The 27,276-nt window shown below is 41.5% G+C and overlaps 1 protein-coding gene across 1 annotated transcript in view; it reads right to left on the bottom strand.

Annotated features, from left to right (window-relative positions):
- Window positions 1–3,483: 3,483 nt before the first annotated feature.
- Window positions 3,484–27,276, bottom strand: part of RNF144A (ring finger protein 144A) — a 72,238-nt gene continuing 48,445 nt past the window's right edge. Inside the window, exons 4-9 of the mRNA XM_050893533.1 lie at window positions 20,501–20,605; window positions 20,229–20,289; window positions 18,965–19,172; window positions 16,959–17,106; window positions 15,552–15,641; window positions 3,484–8,272 (exon numbers count right to left, since the gene is read on the bottom strand). Coding sequence (XP_050749490.1) covers window positions 8,141–8,272; window positions 15,552–15,641; window positions 16,959–17,106; window positions 18,965–19,172; window positions 20,229–20,289; window positions 20,501–20,605 — 744 coding nt within the window. The 3' untranslated portion in view covers window positions 3,484–8,140. The remainder of the gene's footprint in view (window positions 8,273–15,551; window positions 15,642–16,958; window positions 17,107–18,964; window positions 19,173–20,228; window positions 20,290–20,500; window positions 20,606–27,276) is intronic.

Here is a 27,276-nt window from a genome sequence, read left to right as displayed (position 1 = left end):
CATTTCTCCTGTGGCTAATCCCACAAAATGACAGTGTCATGCTCAAAATATAATGAGACCTCAGGATTTTGAGGCAGCTCAAGCATTTCTGCCACCCACCAAAACATCATCTCAAGGGAGCAAAGAGAAAAAATAAAATGTGTGCTTGTTTGTAATCATTCTCAAGAATAAAACACAGCAGGGTAGATCTCAGGAATGGCTGAGCCCGCAGACTTTAATTTAGACTGGTATGAGCAAGCCAGGCCTACAGAGCCTGCTAAATTAGTGCACTATGTTCCCTCTCCTTTAAGGATATATAACTTTTTTCTCATATAGTCCACAGCAAAATCAGTCTCTTGTATTCTGTCACACAAAACAGATCATGACAATTGAAGCAAATCACTGGCAGAGAAAACCCTGTCAGAAAAACACAGTTCTCTGTCGCAGGTGCTCTGTTATGCAGCAAGATAAGCTTGTTGCTCACCTAAAACGAAAATCCAAACTCACTAAAAAGTAATGGGAAGACTAATCCATTTTAATGGGCTCTGAGCATCCAATTCATAGTATACATGGAATCCCACTTACTGAAGCTTATAAGCATTTGTTTTTACTTTTCCAGCTACTTGGGGAAAAAAAGGCAGTGTTTTGAAGGAGGAAGTGATTTAATTCTATTCCTAATATACTTTCTTCCACATAAAGCTACAAAAAATACCCCTGAACCTTTATTGGTCTATTTAATATGGGCAATCTGCATTGCTCCAGGATCAGATTTCTTGGTCTACAAAATTACGCAGTAGAATTTCTTTTTCCTGTAGACATATATAAGCTACATTGACTAGAAGCCGTATTTGACATCTAAGGACATGCTGCACCTAAAAATGAAGTACCACACATCAGCTAGACACACATATTTACATTCAGATTTTAGAAAACGGCATTGAGTTAGGACACCTAGAATTTACTTCTGGGGCTCTCTTCTTTGGGATCAAGGTTTAAATTTAGCATTTATATACTGATTATAGTGTTCACTTCATTTTTGGCTTTAAAAAACCCAGAGACCAAGGAACACCAGGAATAAATTACCAGGTAACACATACAGCTTGACATTGTTTTCTCCTGTGCACGCACCACAAAAGAACTGGACTATTTGGTCTTTCAGGTGCATTTCCATTGCTTGCATGTGTGAGTTGGTTTGCATGATTTACAGCATCTAAACATCTTGTGTATGTGCCACGTGTTAAGTTATAGTTACCACACACACACACACATTCATCTGGAAACACTGTATGGGAACAGAGTAACCTGCTTCTAACTTGCGCCAACAAGTTCTGCCCTGGTATCTGAAAGCAGTACTTGTGATAAGGCACTCTAAGACAGTTTCACTCAGTTTTAGCCATGTAAAAGTTATGTGCCTGGACAAAGACAGTGGCCGAGACTACTTCTGTCATCAAAGTGGGTGTGGAAAAAAACACCGGAGAAGCATCTTGAGAGGCTAAAAAAGCTAAGTTGCCTAGACAACTATCTCAGTAAGCAGCATAGGATTGGAAGGGAAATGTCCCAAAGACCCAGGAGATGTGTCTTTGCACTGACTACCATCAGTTAAGGCCAGACACCTGAATGTTAAGGCAAACCTCATACTTAAGTGGTGTCAGATTCGAAGCTGAATCTTGGTTCCCAGAGCGCGAAGTCCGGGTAGCAAGGGCTTCCTTGTACAAAATAGCCTTTTCTCTCTTCTTATTTTCAAAAATCAGCAAAAGTTCCATCAGTTTCTATACATTCTGCATAAAATAAGACTCTTGATATAGATGCATTGCTAACGATCAAGTACCCCCAGCACAAAATCTCCTATGAGAAACATCCTAGATGATCTCCAATACAAAAAAAGAAAAAAAAGATGCTTTGTGGATGTTGTGGATACACTGTGCCTGCAGGTTGGCAGTGGCAATCTCTAGCACTACCCCTGTACATGTGTGTACATAATTCAGTTTCTACACTCACATCTCTATTAGTACCATTATAACTAGGAGAATGCTAGAAGTAGCATAATGTTTTTGTGCTGTGGGATTCAATTGTCTCAATCGTTCAGTTCTTACAGGGCAGTTACTGACATGATTTTGACCTGAACTCTCCCATCCAATGCCCAGGTAGAGTTCAGGAGTTATTCTGGGGCTGGGGCCCCTCCTAGCTGAACTTATTACTACAGATGTGGGCCAACTCTGGCAACTGAATGATCCTGGACACTACTTACTAGAACATACATGGGCTAGAAGTTTGCCATTTAAAAAGTCAACTTAAATGCTCCAATTTTAGCTAGTTGAGACCCTGAAGTCTGTTACTCCACTTAAGAGTTTCTGCAGTGCTTGACTCTCTGATTACAGACTTGTGCAGAAACCCAGTCACACAGCTGAAGGCATGGGTAAGAAAATCCTTCTATGGCAAGGTAAGCTGAACCTGGCAGAGACACCGAGGAAATGCCCAGGAGCTAAACGTTACTAAACTACGCGGTAATTGCAAGTGACTGAGAAATAATCCTTCTCTCTAAAAGAAAACTGCAAAGCAGAACATACCCTAATTGGAAGCAACTGACTGCAGGAGCACAGGAAGAAAGCAGAAAGATTGCTTTGTTAATAATACCTGCTCCTAGAACAGGTCAAAACCCCTTGTGGCATTTATAGACTATTTTCTACCCAATTAATTGAACAAAATATCTAAACTGATCTTTCCCTTATGGAGAAAAATCATTATGCTCCATGAAAATGAAAGAAGGAATGACTGAGTAGCAGCTATTATGTGGCCTTGATTTTTCCTAAATTGTCAGGTACAAAGCACATACATGCGGTATTAGTTATGCACACCATTTTTTTGAAGAAATTGTGCCTGTGCTTTTTTTATGGGTATAGACAAATTGTATCCTAACAAGTGAGAAAGAAACTATGGGGACTGAAGGAAAGACTGCATCCTCAACAGCAGTTCAGGCAAAATGCAAAGGGCCTGTTGATGGAGTGAAGAACATGAGAGCCAGTTCCCACTGTCAAAGAGAGTTAAGTATGCTCTGTTGTTCAGGAGATTGGGCTTTGTCTTTAAAAGTTTCATCTCCACAACACCAAACCGAGGGGAATACAAGCTACTCACAGCCACCTCCACCAGACCTAAACCTGTGGTGCAAGAATATACACGCATCTGAGTGATCCTCGGAGCAGCACACGCACCTGGCTAGAGTGTACATCAGTGGACTGCAACAGGAGCCGAACCAAAGACCCAGCTGTGGCTCAAATTAGCTCTAGAGATACCCAGACTCACTCTTTCAGCTAAGCTGGGAGATGATGAGTCAGAAACCGCAGTTATGCCCAGAAGTGAGGCAGGAGATTTCCAGGCTACAGGCTGTGCTTGCTCTGAAGGAGTGAGAGGCAGATAAAGTATAGGGAGTCCTGCCTTAACAAAACCACTTTTCTTTAGTGAACGTACAGCACTGAAAAGTCACTATGAAGAATCACAGGAGACACATTCATTTAAAATATCTATTGAAATTACAAATTAAACTCTTCAATATGATTCAAAGTACAAAACACAACATTAAAAGGCATTCAACAGCTCTTTTATACATCACAGTGTTAGTGGCACAAAATGTACTTACATTTCAAATACATCAACAGAACTATTTTTACACTGGTCAAATACATTATTTATACATATGCATGACTCCTTCATGCTTATCCCTATACAAGTTTAAAATACATCCATGATAAAATGATCAAGAAAGGTTCAGTTTTGTACCACGTACCTGTACCTAATGTTCATGGAATTCTTATAAGAGAGATACACAAATCAAAGCAATAATGAAGAACACAGGGCTCTAAACACAAACAGCATGCCTTACTTAGTATAAGTGCATTAGCAATTAAGCACTGATGCAGGCTTTTTTGATGTCTTTAGTATCACTGTCATCAACAACCGTATTCTACCTGTTTTCCTCAGGATTTTAGATTATGTATGTAAAATGTACAAACTTTGGTTTTAAAAAAGCAAACCTGCACAAAGCTTTATGCATGCTGCACCTCACTGGGATGAACACGGCCTGTATTAAATATATTTATTCCTATACAGTAAAAGGCCTACTGATGAAATGCACAAAACTTCATTTTTATTTTCCTGCCCATAACAATTTTAAATCAAAAGCACTTCATCTTTTTCTGATCTATGAATATTTTATCCTGTCAGCTCCATAAACAAGAGAGCTTTTCACTAATTTTGATTGTGTTTTCTGCATGTCAGGAGATCAACGGTAAGCTGAGAGTTGATCCAGTCAGCTCTTATTTGGGATTTTGCCTAATTCATAAACTGGAGTATTTGAGGAAAAGATCATGCTGCTTGGTATGTGGGGGAAAGCATCCCAAATTCTTGGCATGCTAAAGTCAGTTGTAGGAGGTTTCAGGATGAATGCCAATATGAATAAAATTGAAATATTAACATAAAACTACAGTAAGCATTTATATATAATCGTTCATCACAGGATCTTGAAGAGCCTCAAAACCAATGAATTTGCCCTCACAGCCCTCCTGTGAGGTAGGTAAACATTGGTCCATCCATTTAAAAGATGGTTAAATTGAGATAAAAGGAGATAAGTGACTTGTCCAATGTCACGTGTGGAACACCCAATGCTACCACCATTGAAGTTGGTGCAGGCTGTGCTACTGATCTCTCTCAGGACTGACTTCAGCCCAACTAATGAATGGCAAGTCTAGGGAGATGCAAAGCCTCTGGAGTCTGGACTCCACACTCGCTTGCTAGACATGACACCACTTCACCCCAAGAGAACATGCAAATGATGTACTGTTACAAACGCCACTAAAAACAGCATTTAAGACAATGCAAAAAACCTAAATAATAGCATAACCATAAAAACGCAACAGAAATCATGCAGTGAATCTTATTTTTCTGGTGAAAATCTAAAAAGCCAAAGCTGTTGTAACAGAATTTCATCTGAAAAGCAGCAGAGACAAACATTCACTTTTCCATGGCAGGGGGTTTAAATGTCAGAGTTTAAAATAATGTATTTACAATTCAATTTCAGGGTATTAAATGTCACACTATCAACATAAGCTGTAACATTAAAATACCCTGAACTCAATAGATCACTGCCAGAAGTTGCTACTTTGGAAACAAATCAGCATTAAAAATAATTAAAAAAAAACCCCAAAAACAACACCAAAAAAATCCCCGAGAAGAGTACAGATGGAATGACATTTAGCAAACCTGAAAGGATTAGGTATTTGGTAAATATATGTAGGCATATAGTCTATCCCAACAGCCAGGATGTGAAACGAGATATGTCATAAAAATCTCCAGTAGCAATTCAAGTATGTTGAGATCAGACACAGAGATATACCGACAGAAGTAAACAGTTTTTTGATTATATATAATGTTACCTGTGAGCATCAATTATAAACTATCATTTAAAAATGTCTGTATTTGTAAAGGACTTATTTTTCTTTCCTTTTTCTTTTAAATCTGGATATGCATTAATTTTGACATTGATTATTAACTGGCCACACAGTACCATGGAAAACTCAAGTTTTGCTATATTGCCACATAAAGGCTGTCTCTAAGAAAGGCACAGAGAAAATAAACCTCATACCAGGACACTCCGATACTGCTAACAGACCACTGCACCTCTGCTGTTTACTATCATCCCAGTAGTAGAATCAGTCATTAGAGCCACTGCCACATACAGCAAAATCCCTTAGTGCTCCCAATTAGAAAATTAACAACCCATGAAATCTTTACATCCTGCTGTCCAGTTTTTTTTCCTCCAGTTAAATAGAATTACAGGGCCAAGGATGAAAGGCCATAGTTCAAGCTTACCTGCAGGAAGCTGTCCTTCACAGAAGGGTTTCCATTACTTCTGTACACTGAAGCTAGGACTCAGGACAACCCAGGTGCTTGGCTTAGGGTACCTCTGGGGAGATGGACTGAGCTGCTGCCAGAGCCAGAGTGAGATAACCACTTCACTGCCCGCTGAACTCAGCAGTGCTTCACACATCCCTTGGGGGCTGGCAAACAGTGATCGAATGCACTACTCAGACTTTCCTACAGATATTTTTGAACAACTAAGCAATTTTTAATTACAAAGACAGCTAAAATACTGAAAATACTCTGATAACAAAAGATCTGAACTGTGCATTGCCAAACAATCTGAAGATATCACAAGAAGTTCAGACTTGCTGGAAACCAGCTGTCCTTTTTCTTCACATTACAATGGCTGAACTCACTAAAATCAAGCCAAATAAGCGAATTGCAGATAACCTCCAGCTCCCGGAGCTAAAATCTGTGGTTAGATACAGTTTGAATTTGGATACCATTAGACTTGGAAGAAGGGGGAGGAGAAGAAATTCAAGAGTAGTTTTATAAAAAGACAGTGGCCCTTTTCAAAATTGTACCCTACAGTCTTTTTATTTAAAAGATAGACAGTGTAAAACAAAAGATAATAAAGAAAGGAGCAATTTCCTTATGCTTGAGCTATGAAAACATATTCTCAGCCTGTGACAGCAGCCAGAAGCAGTTGCATTTAAGGGTCTTAATACATTTTCAGTGCAAAGTTATCCTGGCTTCAATATATTCATCCATCTCAGTACATTGATAATGCACAGAAATAAATGATGATTAAAAAAACGCAGTCAAACTTCAGTCCAGAAGCCATTCAAAAGAATGTTTTCCTTCAGTACTACACACAGACATACATACTGTTTCAGGTGCTTTATATTTCATGGCAAGAAGTTATTAGTCAAATTCTTGTAGGCTTTAAAATCAGAGCAAAATGGTTTTCAACAAAATATTTCTAAAGAGAAACTACAATGATTAATAGTATGTTGACCAGCACGCTTTGCTACCCTGGAATCACAGCACTGTGAATTCCACAAAACTATCAAACAGTGATTGTTTTTCAAATAAAAACTTGTTTCGTCACAGTATTATTATTAACAGCATACACCATACATCATACGATATTAACTCTGAAAATGGGCTAAGCAGTTTAAATGTAAAGTACAACTTCTACAAATATCCCAGGCATTTTTATTATTAACTATAGGGATAACCCTGATGTATTTTTATACTTAAAAGGAAAGATTCATTGATAACCCAAGAGTCTGCTAAATAGTAAAGTTAGTCCTGTATTTTTTAATAATTGCCCTAAAGACAGAAGCAAGCTATCTTGAACTTCCAAAATATTTCAATAGCACAGCTATTTACACATTTGGTTTAAATAGGATTATATATATGTCTCTCTATATAAAAAGATTAAGATACCTGGATTAGAAGTTACGTAGCCCTGTAAGTGTAGCAGAATCCTAAACAACAGCAAAAAATAACAATTCAGAAAAACACTAGTGGTCCAGCGGTAATCAATACCATCAATGCATTTTTAAAAGAACCTTGATTAGATAGCAGGTTTGTGTCACCACTCAACCTTACAGCTTCATCAATTCATTTTTAAAATGTAGCTTTCAGTCAAACAGATTTCTTATAAGACTTCAAAAAATTTCTGGAAGGCAACAGGACCAACTTTGTCCCTCTAACCCTCCCCAAATTTCAAAAAAGGCATAGGATGGCCTATATGCACCTTACTGATTTTGTTATACTCAGAAAAATAGGTACTAAAAAGTACATTGTGATGGCTTTAACAAAAACAGATGCGTAATAAACATGGTAAAGTCACACTAAGTTGACTATCTGATTTAAATGATAGGCAACTTAAATATATACAGGAATAAGACACCAAATTTGGAAGCGAACAGGTATGCAGAAGTTTAGATTTGTACGCATTTTCAGCTTGTTTTGCTGATGTCATTCAGTACAGTTCCCAGTCCACCAGCAGGGCAGCAGAAGCTTTTTGCATTATTTTTAGCAGTATCACCGCTTCATTTCAGATAGCTACCCAGGTCCATGGTCTCCCTTTAGCACCAAACTTGCCTTCCATTACCCTCCTTGTCTATTATCAATTGATCTATGCAACAGTAGTAACAACAGTTCCTGGAACCAAGACTGTGTGTCAATGAAAAGCAGGACGGGGCAAGTAAGGCTAGAGCAATGTAAGTGCAAGAGGGAAACATCAACAGCGACAATAAAATCAAAACACATGTGATGAGTCCAATCTTCTCCCAGTCTAGGTAGGTAGAGGGTCATCATCTCCTTTATTACATTTGCACTTGCAGCACAGAACAAATGGTGTAGCAAGTAGAAGGAAAGGGGAGGCCACCAAAAGTAGAAGACCAAATCCTGCAAAAATTCCTACCACCTGCAAGAGAAAGAAATAGCATTGTGTTAGGGAGAGCAATTGTCTAGATTCTGCTGACACCAGTGCACCATCAGTGTCCTTCAAAAGGATGTCAGCAAATGCCATTGACCTTACCAGAGTAAGGACTTCCCCCCAAGTGTACACTACAGTCAGCTCCTGCGATCAGTAAACATGAGCGAAATCAGAGACTGAACGTTCATGTTTCATTGCTCCAGTCAGAACTGTGCCACACAACTCGGTTCCATCACACAAAGTGATGCAAATGGTTATTTGCCTTTTTGAGTTCTGCTATACCTCAAACAACTAATGAAGCAACTGACTAGGTACTTTTTTCTTGATCAAATCTAAATATTAAATATCAGGATCATGACTACGAGAGAGTTAGAGACTCCTACTTTCAGGTGCTCCCCTTTTTGCTGGAGAAAGCTCCAAAAAGAATCAGTCAAGGTTTTGGTGTTGTTCACGGAGAATCTGGGAAGACTCCCACAAACTTCCCACCAGAAGGAACACAAGCTTGGAAATCTCAGCCACAGATTACGAACACCATGGACTATTGGAGGACATATGCAATGGCTTTTTGCAGTCAGACCTGAGCTCATCCTGCTGCTTCAGGGGACATGATCTAACCCTATCTAAAAGCATTTTTTTCATTGACATTTATTGATCACCCTCTTTCCAGCATGGGCAGAGGACCACAGACCTACCCGTCCTATCAGTGTGCCAAACTCTATTACTTTCTACAGAGTTTGAATTTGGAAAATTATTAAAAAAACATTCAAGTTGAGGTTCATTGCCTGAGGAAGTTTCCCATTTGCCGTAGGCAACCGTTAGAGTAATGCTGCAACAATATGCTCGCAAATTATTTGAGAAAATAATTTAGATTTATTCACATGAGAGTGTCTGTGAATAATTTTGAATAATGAAGGCAGGAGCGGAATGCTAATCTGCTAGCAAAACCTCACAACAGAAGGCAAAATGAAATTAGAGTGCAGTACTCATTAAGAATTCTTCTAGCCAGGGCTAGATATGCCGCTTCAATTAGCTGGCAAATATTTAATTAGCCATGGTATAGATGGGATGATTTACTAGTACTTTTGTTGGCCACGGACAATTTCTCATTGTGATTACTATGTATTTCTTTTTACAATTCCACTAGCCAGGGATTTTCAGCTGGGGGGCTGAGAGGAAAGACTGGTTGCAGGAGATGGCGCTGTGGGACAGCAGTCACCGCCCTCAGGCTGCCTCCTACTACGCCAAATTCTTTCAATCTTGGCTTTTGGCTGTCCAGGGACAAGGAGCTCAAACTTCCTCGCCCTAACAATTCTATTTCTTGCCAAGAGCAATTTCTTTTTCAGCTGCAGAGGTGTGCACATTTCATTACTCATTCTTTTTTTGGAAGTGGTGACAATCTGATGCAACCTCCATTTACTAATCTTTGCATTTGTTTGCTACAGATATAAACCAAAGCTACAGTCTCATCTCCTTTAAAAACTGTGAGCTGCAACTATTGCCATACTGCTCTTGGGAGACAGCACGCCCTTGCCTAGCTCTTTGCAGCCCAGCCTAAGAGTGCACTGGTCAGACAGAGCCAAGCTGGAAGTTCGCAATTCAGTGGACCGGACTGACTACTGGTAATTTTTATGAGATATCTATTTACACCTTCCTTTCAGCCTCAGTATGCCATCAGAGAATTCATTCAGTTTCATTTTGTTTGTTGTGGGGTTTTTTTGTTTATTTTGGGTTATTTTTTGCGGGGGTTGTTTGCTTCTTTGTTTTTTAAACAAAACTGCCTGCTGAGTATTACTTATTTTCTATTTGGTCCTGTTGCTTCTGAAGAAGTTGCTGCCCTATGCAGCACCAAGCCATCCCCTCTGGCCAAAACAAGTATTTTTTTTTAAATCCACAAACAACAAACCAAAGGCTCACCTCAATTTGCCTTGGATAAATACTCAAAGAAACTTGACATAAGGAAACAATTGCAATGTTGATTTGGCTTTAGTGGGTTTAGCAGAATTATATCCTGACTGGTAGAGAATTATCACTTTCTTTCTCAACAATGACCAGAACATCAAACATACTGTCTATCAAACATATTTGCACTAACTGCTGTGGCTAAGAACAGATTCCAAATATCAGATTAATCACCTCATATTACAGGTATATCAAGAAAGGTCCAACCTGACCCTCAAGGCAGAATGGAGGGCACTCGTCTGAGAGCAAAAGCTGCAGCTCCGGCTGGGGCATCTGCACCATCTACCCCAGCGGTGGCCGATGCCTCCACCCAGACGGAGCGGCTGAAGGGAGAGGCTGCAGTGCAGACCTCAGACTGCAGAAAGTGCCTAGACCTTTCTCCTGGGGCAGGGACAGGCGGCAGACCTGCCTGCAAAAGCTGTGCCCAGGTGGAGGACCTCCTGCAGCAGGTGGCTGAGCTGCAGGAGGCGGTGAGAAGGCTGCGTAACATCAGGGAGGCTGAGAAGGCGTTAGATAGCTGGTTCCAAGCGCAGTCCGCAGTGGACCCACAGCCCATGGCCAAACAGCCAAAAACTCCCCCACCAGCACACACAGAAGGGAGGGGGGCCAATAATGCAGAAGAATGGAAGCTTGTAACAGCAAGGACCTGCAGGAGGAAGAGCCTTCCCCCGGAGCCTGAGGTGCCCTTGCAGAACTGCTTCACCGCTCTGCAGACTGAAGAGGAAAGACCTGTCACATCAGGAGAGACGCTGGAGCTGAGTAAGGCACAGCCTGATCTGCTCCCTGTATAACAACCAGCGCAACTAAGAAAAGGTGATGGGTGACAGTAGCAGGTGACTCTCTTCTGAGAAGTATGGAGGCACCCATCTGCTGACCTGACACACTCTCTAGAGAGCTGTGCTGCTTACCGGGGGCTCGCATCAGGGATGTCACCGAGAGACTACCAAGCCTCATGCAGTCCACTGACTATTATCTGCTGCTGTTGTTTCACGTGGACACCAGTGATGCAGCCAGGAGCAGTCTGAGGAGTATCAAGGACTACAGAGCCCTGGGAGCGGCCGTAAGGGACTCTGGAGCACAGGTAGTTTTTTCCTCAATCCTCCTGGTCAAAAGGAAGGGGTCTGAAAGGGCCAGTCGAATCTGGCGAATCAACAAATGGTTACGGGACTGGTGCCACAGCCAGGGGCTGGGCTACTTAGACCATAGGACTCACTTTGAGACACCTGGTCTGCTGGGGGCTGACAGGGTCCATCTGTCAGAGAAGGGGAAGAGCATCTTTGGTCATAGGCTTGCCAAGCTGGTGAAGAGGGCTTTAAACTAAAGTTGCCGGAGGAGGGGAGCCTTAATCCATCCCACTCCTACCAGTTTGATGCCAGTGCCAGCAATAGATGCCCAGAGCCTGGAGAGAGATCACAAGGTCAGCAGAAGAGCACCTGAAGAGCAGCACAAAGGAATTCCAGGCTCTCCAGCCAGTAAGTCAGCTTCATCGGGGGCCCAACTTAAATGCCTCTATGCAAACGCACATAGCAGGGGGGATAGACAAGAGGAGGTAGAGACGTCTGCACACCTGCAGGGCTATGATCTTGTTGGCGTCACAGAGACGTGGTGGGATGGCTCCTACGACTGGAGTGCTGGAATGGAAGGATACAGGCTCTTTAGGAAGGACAGGCAGGGGAGATGAGGAGGGGGTGTAGCCCTCTATATGTCAATGACCAGCTGGAGTGCATGGAGCTCCGCCTGGGGATGGAAGAGGAGCTGACTGTGAGCCTATGGGTCAGGATTAAAGGGAGGGCAGGGACAGGTGACATTATAGTGGGGGTCTGCTACAGGCCACCCGACCAGGAAGACCGCGTGGATGAGGCCCTCTATAGACAGATAGGAGCAGCCTCATGTTCACAAGCCCTGGTCCTCACGGAGAACGTCAACCACCCCAATGTCTGTTGGAGGGACACCACAGCAGGGCATAAGCAATCCAGGAGGTTCCTGGAATGCGTTGATGACAACTTCCTTCTCCAAGTGATGTAGGAGCCAACGAGGAGAGGTGCTATGCTGGACCTTGTTCTCACCAACAAGGAGGGGCTGGTGGGGAATGTGAAGCTCAAGGGCAGCCTTGGCTGCAGTGACCATGAAATGGTGGAGTTCAAGATCTTTAGGGCAGTGAGGAGGGCGCACAGCAAGCTCGCTACCCTGGACTTCAGGAGAGCACTTTGGCCTCTTCAGGGATCTGCTTGGCGGAGCACCATGGGATAAAGCCCTGGAGGGAAGAGGGGCCCAAGAAAGCTGGTTAATATTCAAGGCGCATCTCCTCCAAGCTCAGGAGCGATGCATCCCAACAAAGAGGAAGTCAGGCAAAAATGCCAGGAGGCCTGCATGGATGAACAAGGAGCTCCTGGACAAACTCAAACACAAAACGGAAGCCTACTGAGGGTGGAAGCAAGGTCAGCTAGCCTGGGAGAAATACAGAGAAACTCCGAGCAACCAGGGATCAGGTTAGGAAAGCTAAAGCCCTGATAGAATTAAATCTGGCCAGGGATGTCAAGGGCAACAAGAAAAAATTCTGTAGGTACGTTGGCGATAAAAGGAAGACTAGCGAAAATGTGGGCCCTCTCTGGAAGGAAACGGGAGACTTGGTTACCCAGGACATGGAGAAGGCTGAGGTACTCAACAGCTTTTTTGCCTCAACCTTCACCAGCAAGTGCTCCAGCCACACTGCCCAAGTCGCAGAAGGCAAAGGCAGGGACTGGGAGAATGAAGAACCGCCCACTGTAGGATAAGATCAGGTTCGAGACCATCTAAGGAACCTGAAGGTGCACAAGTCCATGGGACCTGATGAGATGCATCCATGGGTCCTGAGGGAACAGGCGGATGAAGTGGCTACGCCACTATCCATCATATTTGAGAAGTCGTGGCAGTCCAGTGAAGTTCCCACTGACTGGAAAAGGGGAAACAAAACCCCCATTTTTAAAAAGGGGAAAAAGGAAGACCCAGGGAACTACAGGCCAGTCAGTCTCACCTCTGTGCCCGGCAAGATCATGGAGCGGATCCTCCTGGAAACTATGCTAAGGCACATGGACAATAAGGAGGTGACTGGTGACAGCCAACATGGCTTCACTAAGGGCAAATCGTGCCTGACAAATTTGGTGGCCTTCTACGACAGGGTTACAGCATTGGTGGATAAGGGAAGAGCAAGGGACGTCATCTACCTGGGCTTGTGCAAAGCATTTGACACTGTCCCACACGACATCCTTGTCTCTAAATTGGAGAGACATGGATTTGATGGATGGACCACTCGGTGGATAAGGAATTGGCTGCATGGTCGCACTCAAAGAGTTGTGGTCAATGGCTTGATGTCCAAGTGGAGAGCCGTGACGAGTGGCGTTCCTCAGGGGTTGGTATTGGGACTGGTGCTGTTTAACATCTTTGTTGGCGACATGGACAGTGGGATTGAGTGCACCCTCAGCAAGTTTGCCAATGACACCAAGCTGTGTGGTGCGGTCGACAGGCTGGAGGGAAGGGATGCCATCCAGAGGCACCTTGACAGGCTTGAGAGGTGGGTGCATGCGAACCTCATGAGGTTCAACAAGGCCAAGTGCAAGGTCCTGCACACGGGTCGGGGCAATCCCAAGCACAAATACAGGCTGGGCAGAGAATGGATTGAGAGCAGCCCTGCGGAGAAGGACTTGGGGGTGTTGGTTGACAAGAAGATCAACATGACCCAGCAATGTGCGCTTGCAGCCCAAAAAGCCAACCGTATCCTGAGCTGCATCAAAAGAAGCGCGGCCAGCAGGTCAAGGGAGGTGATTCTCCCCCTCTACTCTGCTCTCCTGAGACCCCACCTGGAGTACTGTGTTCAGCTCTGGGGCCCCCAACATAAGAAGGACATGGACCTGTTGGAGTGAATCCAGAGGAGGGCCACGAAGATGATCAGATGGCTACAAAGATGATCAGGGGGCTGGAGCACCTCTCCTATGAAGACAGGCTGAGAGAGTTGGGGTTGTTCAGCCTGGAGAAGAGAAGGCTCCAGGGAGACCTTATAGCAGCCTTCCAGTACCTAAAGGGGGCCTACAAGAAAGCTGGAGAGGGACTTTTTACAAGGGCATGTAGTGATAGGACAAGGGGTAATGGATTTAAACTGAAAGAGGACAGATTTAGATTAGATGTAAGGAAGAAGTTCTTTACTGTGAGGGTGGTGAGGCACTGGAAGAGGTTGCCCAGAGATGTTGTGGATGCCCCATCCCTGGCAGTGTTCAAGGCCAGGTTGGATAGGGCTTTGAGCAACCTGGTCTAGTGGAAGGTGTCCCTGCCCACGGCAGGGGGGTTGGAACTAGATGGTCTTTAAGGTCCCTTCCAACCCAAACCATTCTATGATTCTATGAAATCTTATGTACCCACCCACTTCCTAAAATACCATTGGCTAAACCAAGCAAAACCCAGTCCATAGCTCAGGCACCCAGGGGTGTATGTGGAGGGAGAGGGGTGCGATCCTTCTCCTTTTATTTCAGTTTAGCTGTTTGTCCAGACTTGGGGTTTATTCTCTAGACTCGGGGTTTATGCTCAAATGGAAAGAAATCTGTACTTCAAGAAAAGCACTTCATCTCAAGCTAAGGTAGCTTTTTACTGGCACACAGTTAATTTAGGAAGAGATGACTCAGATACCCAGATGTCCCTGTATCTCTGAAGTGACTGTAAACACAGTAGATTGGACTAAGTCACACATTGGCATTTATATTGTATGCATCGAAGTAGTGTAGAGAGCTCTTTAATTACCAGCATTCATGCTGGGTCCAGCAAGACTGCATCTAGACTACAAGAGGTATCCCCACACTCTTTGTAATTGTCAATTTGAATCTGTGTTTGAAACTACTGATAAGCTCACGGGGTTACCTTCTATCCAACCTATATGAATGAGTCAACTGGAGTCCACAGGAAGATACTGAGCATACTCAGGCTAATTGCTTTCCAGTTCTGGATCTGGAGCTAAAGATCCCTTGCAGGATGACCTTCCCTGTTAATAATATGGATGGTGGCAACCTAGCTTGCCTCCGGGTTTACTGAGAATGTATCTGCATTGGCACTTAACTGGCTCTGCAAATGTACCCTTCCTAGTTCTCAGTGGCTTTCTGCCAAGGAGTGTCCTCTCTGGGAGAGCTAACTTCCTCTCCAAGCTACTGCCCTCTTTAAATCTGCTATGAAAATCAGTTACCATTTGGCACAGAATTTTACCCTAAGGTGTTAAAATGAGTAAGGCAAAGGAAAGCACTATGACAGTAGTAGACCTGTACAGAGCTTTTAAAGATCTGAGCTTTACCTGTGTTCTGTGCCAGATAACAGACGCCCTGGAGTGTCCCAGCTTGTTTCGACAAGGTCCTTTGTCGTAATGTATAAGGAGAAAATCATCCTACAAAATATTAAATGAAAAGGTAGGCAATAAACAGAGGTACAAACTGTTCTTCAAGTTATAAAATACTATTTCCTGAGAACTTATAACCAGGAATTGTAAAGGAAGATAAAAGCTTAGTAAAGTTGATATGGCCAGGTCCAACCTTTCCAAAGTGCTTTGTTTACAGTTAAGTGTCTTCACAAACAGGTTTGTTTAGCAAGTGTTCTATATCTATAATGAATTCTTCTCCCAAAGGCTCTCGAGCTGCATATTTAAATGCTAGCATGGAGTTTAGCAAGAGGATCCAAGAAGATAAGCTGACCATTGCATATATTTTACACACATGCAGAAAGAGCAAAGGAAAATGAATACTTGTACTGCAGACTTCCCAAAGTTGGTTCCTTTTACTAGTTGAAGAATAAAAGGACAACACAGATTTTTGAGAAATGATGTCCCTATCTGTCCTGCCATCCTTTCGCAAACCAGCCAAAATAGCAGGCCTAGCACCAAGGGAACACTGCTTTTTAACTGAGCACGTGAGAAGCCTGTGACTTAAGGACTGTTAGTAAAGCATTCAAATGGGACAACCACAGGTTTTAAATAGTCAAGAGTAGCTTTCAGGAACGTAAAACATTTCCTTTGCTATTGTTAACAATGCTATAAAATAAAACAGATGACATGGAAACAGATGTTGTATATTGTATATAGTCTGATCCTTGGGCACGATAACAGGCTGCTTTTAAAAAAACATAAACATATGACAGCAGCAGCTTATAGACTGACAAATTCCTGGTGTTAGGAGAACATTGTATTCTTTTTGATATGTCAGATCTATTTCTTGTCCCACAGAATACATTGAACGGTAAACAAATCTGACTGCTAGTCTCCTGCATGGTGACGCACCAAATCTAGAGTTTGTCTGTTAAACTTCCACAGACTAAGAACATTGCTATACTCATCTTGTAACTCCTTCAAGAAGGGGAACATTGAAAAGTCAGTACTAGATGAAGTATTATTAAAAAAACCAAAAAGCAACACCCCTCCGCCATGTTAGTTTCCATGTAAAGATTGCAAACAGAATATTTTCATAAAATTTTACTTTTTAATAATTATTTACAGATTCACGTAGGCAAAATGCTAAGATCACACAGGTCAGACAAGTCAAACAGAGCATACAAATCCTATCAAATTACCAGGGTCAGCTCTGGTGGGTTGCGGTCCACCAAGTTGGGCAGAAGCTAGTGAGCTACTATTTAATTGATTAATGAGACAGCTGGATGGCAAAGCAATGAACTTCTAAGCTTCTGAGAACCAGCGTATATGGCATGTACTCACATCAAGAGATTCCAGACAGTACCAGCAAAAGGCATGTTTGCAGTTCTTACACATCATTTGGGCACAGCCTTCATCTCGTTCAATGTAAACTTTACACTTTGGACAGCGTTTGATTGGAGCATCATCTTCTTCCATTTTAAAAACTGAACTGTGGGAGAGAGTGAGGAATTAGTAAGATGCATGGCCACCTCAGTTTAGAGAAGAATGTCTAGGAACTGTGTTAAGAAGGTAAGTCTACTTTTTCATTTAAAAAAAAAAAAAAAAAAAAAACAAAACCAGAAATTACTAGAGATCCAGGTATTCAGATATTTTGGCTATACTCTATTTTTCAAACATATCTCTAGAAAAAAATGTTTAATGACTAGTGCCTACGTAAGAGTCAGGACATTTTCTTTACCACAGATTTTACCAACTGTTTTTGTTATCTAGTGATACTAATAGATATCACACAGTTTTCTCCTGGAGTATATCAGATTAGCAGCAGCTAGTTCACACCTAAATGCTTTGTATGTCTAGATAATTTTCCTTTTTCCTCCCTTCTTCTTTCTCAGAAAAGAAGAGGAAGCAATCCCTTGATGGCACAACAAGCCCAGAGCACATTCCTTTGGACTGGGGCACCAGGGAGACATTGCTTGTCTCTGCCCTCCTTGAGGATCCTCCCTAGGAATTTCCCTCCAAATCAGGAACCATGAGGTTTTTGGGGCATGCCATTCTTTCAGAGTTGATCTCTTCATCTCTAACACTGTCCTAACAAGTCACTGTTCATGAGTTAGGGTCAGCACCGCCTCTTCTTGTCTTGCACGACTGTGCAAAACCATAGGATGTCCCCTCATATAGTGGGCACAACACAGAGGAATGTGGAAACACTGGAAGAACATTTCTTTCCCTTGAGTAGCTTTCTACCATATGCAGGTTTTATGCGCACTAACAACTAAAAAGTACTGTAACAAATGACACTTGCTGCAGCCACTGCCAGTGAGAGATACAAGAAGGACTGATGGGGAATCAATAGTTTGCTGGACAACAGGACTGACCCTTGATTGATTGATTTGCCCAACGGCAGGATAGACACACACTCGTTAGTCACACTAGGGGCAACTGTATTACAGAAAAGTGCTTTGAATCCATAAACTGTATATGAAACTCCAAATGCATGGTAGCACAAGCTGCTACTGGCACATTATGCTCCAAAATAATGAAAAAACAAACCTCAATGGAGTAAAAAATGAAGCATGAAATAAAAACTAAAAGCAATCAAAACACTAAGGAAAATATATAAAGTTTTTACCTTGCCATGAAGTTTAGCGAGCTTCAGTTCTGGTCAAGCACACACAAAAAGCATGTGCAAAAGTTACTATATTTGACCAGGAACTCATCATGACAGCATCCTAGCTAGTCATCTGTTACAGCAAAGCTTGAAAGAATACAAGTTATGCATAGCTAAGTCCAAGGCTGGCCAGGGCTTTAATAATACCCTGAACTGCTATACAACCTTTGAAAAAGCCCAAACGTTAAGTGGAACGCATGCACAATGGCCTTTCTTATTCACTGGCTGCAGTACGCCACTGGAAACAGCTTGAAACAGAACTTAAGATCATTGGCCAAATGTGCAGCAGTTAGGATGATTGTCACAGTATCCTAAAAATCACTGTCTGGCATGATGTTACCAACCCTCACGCTGTCCAGAATAGCAGCAGCAACAAGATCTTCTCTGAAGGGAAGCTCATGAGCTGCCTGGATATTGTGTTTTTCCCACTTAGGGCAAAAGGGCTGCTGATAGATGCTCAGGCAGCTCCTTTGTGCTTTGCCGGGAATGGTGGCAAGGAGTGAGGCTGCCAAGAGCTATCCAGTTTTGGAATACAGCATTAAAAGAACAGGAATGACTAAGTGAAGGAAAGAGCTTTAAAACAAATTATCAGGAAAATGGCTCTTTAGTATTCATACTCTGGTTTGTTCAAAGATTGAGTGTTTTGTTTCTAAATACTTGATCTTTTGCAATACTTTACCTTGTTTCTCCTGGAAGAAAAGAGATTGGCATGTTCTCTTGACAGCCTTGACCTGGATGCCAATTAGATTTGCAAGCAGAGCAGAACTCAATGTCACAGGCTTTGCACTGGACCAGCTGGGGGTCCTGTGGGCTTGATTCCTGGAGCTGGCAAACTGCCTGGCAAGTAGAGGATGGACACCAGGTCCGACACGGATCCAAAAGCACTTCTGCGAAGGGACATGAAAGAACAAAATTCAAAGGTGGTTACAAGACCGGCCTTCCATTACAACGTATTCCAACTGAGGTTGACTGGCAGGGCATTTGAAGACACACGTTTTCAAAAGAAGCCTTTTAATTTATGCTACCTGCTTAGACATAAATCTGGCCTGCTGTGCAAACAGGCACCAAACTAAAGTGAGTTTCCGGAGTTTGAATTAATTGCCCACTTTCACTCACTGAACTAAACTTGTTTTGAGGATGAGATGTTGCATTTTTCTTCAGTTGTACTTGAAGTTAAATAGAGCATATACAATGCAGGTATAACCCATCAGAAAGTGTTTTTACAATGCCTTGCCCAGCATGACACTATTTCAAGTTGGCCTCTGCCCTAATGTAACCACATGATTAATAATAGCATAAGACTGTTACACAGTTTCATCCCTTTCTTGGAAGCTGCTTACTGGTAAGTCACTTCATGTTTCAAAGCCCACTGAAGCCAATAAAAACCTACCAATGACTTCAGTGGTTTCTAGGCTGGGTCCTGCCCTCAGCAAAACCTTACTGTAAGTTCTCTATGGCCACACGGTTCCACATTCCCATAGGCACTCAGCCAGCTTATACCCTCATAAAAATTAACAAGGTTCATGTTATTACACACAGAACTGCCTAGTAATTCCGCACCAGGTGCCATCACAGGAGATAATGGTGGCTCCATAAAAGGGGTCAGTCTACCTACCCTGCCCCTAGAGTACTGGTAGTCAACTCAAACAGCAAAGCTCGAAATGCAAGTCACTCCCTCCCTGAGTTATAGAGCAATATAATACATAGCAATTTTTTTTCCTTAGTTTATTCCCAGAATGTTGCAATTCTGGGAATCACACAAGCAAGAACAGAAACAATGTTTTTCAGTTTTTGGTTTTGGTGGGGTTTTTTTGGTGATAACCAAACAATTAATGAACAATGTTACTGCATGAACATGTGCAGAGCCAGATTCTGATTTATGGGATCACTCTGGAGTGATACTGTTCCCACAGCCTTGCAATGGGTAGTGTCACATGTGTTACCTCTTTCAAACTGTAGCTTCTTATACCTTTGCATGATTTCTGATGCAACCATGCACTCAATCTGTTGAAGGAAGGAAAAGGAAAAGACAAATTTCCAATTAGGAACAGCAAAAATCTAAGGCATTTTCAACAAATGGAGACAAAATATTTGACCTTTAGAGAATTATTAGAAACGTATGTTGGCAACAATAGCAGCTGTAACATACAGACCAAGACACGTTTAAACATCCTGGAAAGAAAAGAAAAAAAACTTTTTTGCAGTAAAAGCGTACCTCATTTTCTTGCAGATGACCTCGCTTTGGGCAGGCAGCATCAGGGCAGCTGATTGCTGTTTCTAGACCTTCTTTGATCAAAAGTTCCACATACTGTTTTAGGCACTGTAAGAGAGCCAAAGACTGAGTTAACTATCCCACCAAGAATAAACCACTCAGTATTTTAACAGCTTTCCTCTGAAAATCTGAAGAATTCAAACTTCTTTGAAAAAACAGATACTACTATGTCCCTTTTACAGCCATGGGCCATGCTCACAGCTTTTGCCACCATTACACCTTTAAACAGAAAGCAGCAAGTTCATTTCCCTATCAAATAACTCTTCCTCAATTTAAAACATGCAGCAAATTAAAAACTAACAATAATGGGGAAAAGGACAAATCAAACAGGGAGCTAGGAGGGGAAAAAAATAATAAGACACCACCAAGATAAAATTAGATTAACCACACTCCAAACATCTTTATGTGACTGGAAACCACAACACAGCTTAGTAAGCAGTAACTATCCGTAGACAGACATCTGTCAAGCATACCAGAGAGCAAAAGGGAGTGGTGTATCTTGCCTTCTATTTCTAGAAAATAACTATCTGAACTTCATGGTTAAAGATATATCTTTTCCATAGGAAGGAAAAATGTGAGAATTAAGACTCCTAGAAGAACCACAGTTTCCATGGGGACCAAATAATAAATATTGGTAATACTAATACTTTTCTCCCCTAGCAACCACAGCATTTTACCCAAGTCATAACTGAAAACGTAGCATCTAACACAGTAGTGCACAGCACGACCAGCAACAAAACAGAGAAGAAAGGTGGATATTTTAGACTAAAGGCAAATTAAGACCAAATCTTGTTATTCTTGAAGAGCAAGCACCCCCCTCCACCTCCGTACTTCCCACACCAAGGTGACAGCTACTGCAGAGGTGTCTGCTGGGGAGGCAAGGCGAGCGATGGAGAGAGAGAGACATCCTTGTCTCTGCAGATACCACACAACTTCTACCAGCCCGACGCTACACAGAAAGAGCAAATGAGGGTCTGCTTTCCAGTGGATGGGTCACCCTGTGGTGTTCTCACCTTGCTTGTGAGCTCAGCTGGCAGTGGCAAACTGGAGACAATTACAGAAAGTAGGCCCCTAACTCTCTGTTACCAGGTATGTGAATAAAGAGTGAGGCTAGACCAACAGCAGAGTGAAATGAAGGTACAAAACAAGCTCAGCATACAGCTGGGTGGGAGGCAAGAAGGATTACACACTCTGCAGCAAGCTGGCAAAACAGGGACTTCAACTACTTTTTCCAGACAGAACTTGCAAAAGGTATGCAGCTGCTGACTCACCACCAGCCTGGGAAGGCAAAGGGCTGCATCCACCTTGCCGAGTCTAGCGTGCCTAACTGCAGGTCAGAGCACAAAGCCACTTCTTCCTTCCAGCCATGCCATCAAACAGGCCCATCAACGAGCACATTTCCAGCCTAACCCTTTGCACATGGCTTACAGCTGCTAAGGTCCAGGCTTCGAGTCTACTCATTTAGTCTCTTCTCTTTCTGTTCTGCCTCTTGACATGTCTATTCAGCTCCTTTCAAAGACCCTATCGCCTATATTAACATTTCATTCTAGATTTTACCTCTCGCAGTTTGATTGCAGCAAAACTTTCACTTCCTGCCCACACAATTTCTGCTGCTCTGGTACACAGCTTTTCTGGTGGCAACATGCCACCACCTTGATAGCACAACAAATCATTTCTGTCAGAGTCCCCTCCCCTGTGTCTGCTACTCAACAGAGACAACAGGTCTATTTTTTGGAAAAGAAAAACAGAGACTGGAAAATTGATATCTTTAAAAGTTTTACATGTGTAAAAAAATCCATGTGTGACAGATTATGGTCTATGTCTTCCTCTTTATCAGTAGGGATTTAATGAAGACAACTGTTCACTTAGTTGATGTTTGACTTGCAGAAGGTTTCCAAGCCTTCACTTAGAGCTCTCCAGGGCGGGTGGTGGAGCAGTTCAAGAGAACCACTAGCAGCAACCACAGCAGGCTGAGCTCTGCAAGAACCAGATCCTAGGTTGCGTGCCTTGGCAAACTGTGATTTCAGCTGTAGTGAGGTATTAGTGTTGCTATAATGACACTGTTGGCTCTTCCCTTTTCCCTCCATTTGCCAAGTGTGGATTAAAATGAAAATGCATACATTTTTAATGCCAGCACTTAGCACTTATAGAAAGTAGTTTTCAAGCTGAATGAGCTTTGCCATCATTAATCATTAATGTGGTTAATTCTCCTCCTCAACCTGTTTGGGATCATCGCCAAAGTCTATTCGATTTGTTTCCCTTTCCTCACATCTTCCAAGGAATGACACAGTTCATTCCTGCCACGAACAGTGTCCAAGGCCTTCCATTCCCCTGATGTGGCACTGGCCCCTACCTCCTCAAAACCAAAGCCAAAGTGCACTTCTTATGCGACACCTTCTGGGAACACAGATGCTGTCTTGAGGCCATGAAATATCACTGTAAATTAGGCAGAGGATAAAACACCCTGTCCACTCAAGACTTCCTCACTCCAGAGATTTCTTGGGTGGAGAAGGAATAACCCAAAGTGATTGCAAGAGAATTCGAAGCACAGGGTACCTGTGGCTTTTCTTGAGGGTGGGCACAAGATCTGCCACTTGTGTCAGAAAATTTTAAACTGGCTACAGTACTAGAAATGCACCAGCATGCAAGCAGAACAACACAGCAGGATTAGGTACTCAGTTATATACCATGAAAAATTAATTACAAAACAACTACAAAAAGATGACACATAAATTGTTGCTCATTTTCTATGCAGTGTGTAGTTGATCCCACGTTGGAAGAAAATATCTTCACAGCCTTTCCATTAAGGCAATGAAGTACTGTATAGGATAAACGAAAAATGTGGGAGTGTAAGTCACTCCAAACAACTTTCAAAATGAACTGTATTATATAATTTTTCTCAGAGAAAACAGGAGCTGAAATTAGGTACCTAAGGTCTGAGGTTGGAATAAGGTCACAAGATATCCTTCTTGTTGTACGTTGACCCTTATAAAACCAATATACCGAGAAGCATTTCTATTCTTCCTTTAATGGACATGTGTCAATGGAAAGTTACTTTTATTCGAAGCAACTTTTGCTAAATTCCACTTGTTTCTTTCTTTAAAAAAAACTTCATTGTATTTCAGTGATTAAATAACTAAATATTATTTAAGTAGGTCACACTTGGAGATACTCTAAACTTATCAAAAACTGATGGTGGTTATTCTGTACATTTCTGCTTATGTGTATAGTCTGACATGATGAAGCCAGGGTAAGACTTGGTATTTCACAAAAAATAACTCCTTACTGAATTAAGTAGATCATAAGAGGAAACATTTCCTTTGCATTCAGTTTTGTTCTTCATTTCTGTACTTTGACAATCTTCACCCTGAATAATGAAGACCTGCCTAGCCAGCAAGAAAAGAGGACCAAGTGTGTAAGTTTTTAGTCATTAGTCCAGCTACAGTAACAAACCGCATGTGTACTCCTACTCCTTTCCCAACCCAGAACTAAAACATGTCGGTTTATAACAATTGTTAGGCAAGTTACTCTGTTCTACGTTGCAGTTGCAACAAGTGAACAGGTAATTGTAGTGGCTTAGATTTCTGTCCAGCATGCATACTCTCAGCATACCAAACGACTCAGGGAAGGAAAAGAACAATTATTATATGATGGCACCCTAGGACACTGCTAAGGTTATTTGAGTTCCTTAACTATACAGATCTATACCTTAACATTCATTTTACAACTTCATATATTTTTAAATTAAAAGGAGATTGTAATATACTACCATATATGAATGTTAGACAGGGAACCCCATGAAAACTGCCATATAACTTTTGTAATTTCCCGTAGACAAAGGAAAGCAAAGCACTGCACAACATATGTGTTATATATAAACTACATATAGACTATATAAACTATATATATAAACCACATATATATAAACTATATTTAAAACTTTATATAAGGTTATATAAACTGCAGGTCAAGATGCATCACATGCCCCAGTTGCTGCTAAGATCAGTCAGAAGAGACTGGTTAGCTCCCCTGAGCATTACACCTGTATTTTTCCCTGTGTATGCACACTCCTTGCGCATCCCTGTTCTCTCCTTTTTCTGCACATCACTGTTGTCCCTTCTGGTGTCTCGATGACTTTTTCTTTCACCTGGTAATCCAAGAATCCTACTGTCATTTGCTGTCCCCAAGACAAAGGGCAGGAGCACATCCACTTTGAGGACTTTTGGCCCAGATCCATTCTCTCACAAGGATCAACTAAGAGCCCAACTCAGCAGCGGTTTTACTATCAGATGTTTATATAAATTAGGAACATTTTTTTTTTTGCCTCAGCCTCAGAGATAGATGGCTAATAAAGGAACGACTTCCTTTCTGAAGTTGCCAAGCACAGCCTAATATTTAAAGCTCCGCAAGATGAGTTGTACTTCTAACCTTTGTACATCAAGGACTGCGCCACACAGAAAGGTATATTCAGTGACCACTGATGTGCTGTTGCTTTAGAGCTGCACATCATTTTGTCTAATGTTATAAAGATCAAAATACCCTATAAGAATCAAAATGGTTATTTTTTTGTCTAATTTCCAAACCATAACACATAATTTTACTCTGCTGCATTTAACTCTAACAAACCTGCGCAGGCCATGGCAAAATCTCAATATAAAGAATTAAAATGTCCGGCTTTTCATTTTCTGTTAGGAGAATTCGAGCAACAATTATGCCTATTTCTGAAGATGGTACTTTGACTTATTTCTGACACGTAAAACCAAATAAAAACCATCATAATTCATAAGAAGGAATCTGACTTTCATTGTTTCCATGTGGGACAACGTTTATCTACCATCCACTTTGACAGAAAAAATGTGTTCACTTGGTGCCTAAGGTAATTTTACAATACAAATGCACATAATTGAAAACACTTGAAGATATTTTTGGTGAACATCTTCATTTTTTAGAATAGAAGAGCATACCTTTTTGAAAAGTTACAACAAATTTACTTTTAAGAACATGTTATTGCTACTATCGCAGGAGACAAGGAATGGCTTGTCAAGATGTCCTTTTATTTGAGAGTTAGGCAGGTAAAAAGATTATCCTGTATTATTTTCTTAAGAGCTGCTAGGTGGATTTTGTCAAAATGCAGACTTCTGACTACACTAATGCTGCAGATTCAAGTGCCAAGTCATATGGGAAATTTTATAAATAAGTCAATGGATTTGGAAAGGCCAAAAAAGCATGACAGGATTGCAGAGCCAAGTATATCACCACTGTATCATTTGATTTATTTCTTAAAACTTTAAATGTATTTTAGTGCTGGCACTAGGCCACAGCTATCCCAAAACAAAATGCACCCTACATGCAAAATCATCACATGCTGGTATTGGTAAAACATTTTAAAAAACCCAAACACCTACTGATAAAATTGAAAAGGGAAAAAGAAGAAGTAAAAGGAAAAAAATCTAGCATTTACCAAGTTCTAAAAAAGAAAGGGAATGAATTTTTTACAATGCATTTAGTAAAGGCAGACGAAGGCAGTTGCTATTGTGCACAAATATTAACCAAGTAAATAACCCTTCACCTTGGGCAGTCAATCACTAAGAGTTTTGCACCGCACTTCAGGAACACAAGGAAGTGCTGAAATGCTTGTTCAACAGGGGAGATTTTTTAGATTTTTTTTTTTTTTAACCAAAAAAACTGATTCTAAAATTAGTGGGCCTAAGTTTCAATGCAAAGAGGGGAAATGGAAAAATAATACTGGGAAGAAAGCTCAAACTGAACAAGAAAATGTTTCCAAGTAAGATGATTTTTAACACGTAGACTAAATTGCTGAAGTCTCGCAAATTCTATATCATCTGCAAACCAGGATTAGATAAACTTCTAAAAATATACATACATATATACACACACATATATTTATATAAACTTGCATTCAACCACATGAAGAGTCAGGAAACGCTGGTTGGTATTTTATGATCCACATTCCAAATTACATCAGGCTAGATGAATATAAAGTTCCCTTTTGGCCTTACATTCTAGGAAAGAATATGAAGAATATGAAAGGATATTGAGTGAGAAGCACTTATTTAGCAGTGGTTTGTAGCTACAAATCTGCAGTTTGGTTTATGGGTAGTTTTTGTGCTAAAAGGATACTAAGCCAAAGCTCAAAATTCACGTGATGAGGCTACACAGACGAACAAAACTACTGCAATAACTACTTTTGATAGTATTTTGTAATATTTTTATGTTCTCCATACCAGGTATTTTTCTTTACATTACTTAAAAATGAATACTGAGAAGGCGATATCTTTTCTTGCCATAAGACAGTGTAATACCAAGGTTATTCCACTGCTCTGTGCTAATTCCACTAAGTTAATTCTGCAGTCAGTCTGGTGAATAGGTATTTATACTGGTAGACACATTGTCTGTAAGTCTTTCAGGTAGTGTGATGTAATGCTCATTTTTAGCTTCAGATTAGAATAGTACATAGTGATGCAGTGTGCAATACTCACCAGGGCAGGGGGAGAGAGTGTGCATGAGGGTGAGTGAATGTCTCTCACCACAAATAAATCAGAGAGATGAATTTGGGTGTCCATGTCTCAGGTGGAGGCTAATACTCTTGGAATAATAGCTCCTCTCCCTTTTGACCAAACAGCAAATTCACTCTGGACTAGAGAGCTTTTCCCTGAAGAAAACGTCTCTTTCTAGAAAGGCTTTCCATTTAGACAAAG

Source organism: Gymnogyps californianus, chromosome 3 (assembly GCF_018139145.2).
Source record: "Gymnogyps californianus isolate 813 chromosome 3, ASM1813914v2, whole genome shotgun sequence".
NCBI classification, from domain to species: Eukaryota; Metazoa; Chordata; class Aves; order Accipitriformes; family Cathartidae; genus Gymnogyps; species Gymnogyps californianus.
The sequence above is the reverse complement of the archived record's forward strand: the minus strand, read 5'-3'. Positions and strand labels throughout refer to the sequence as shown.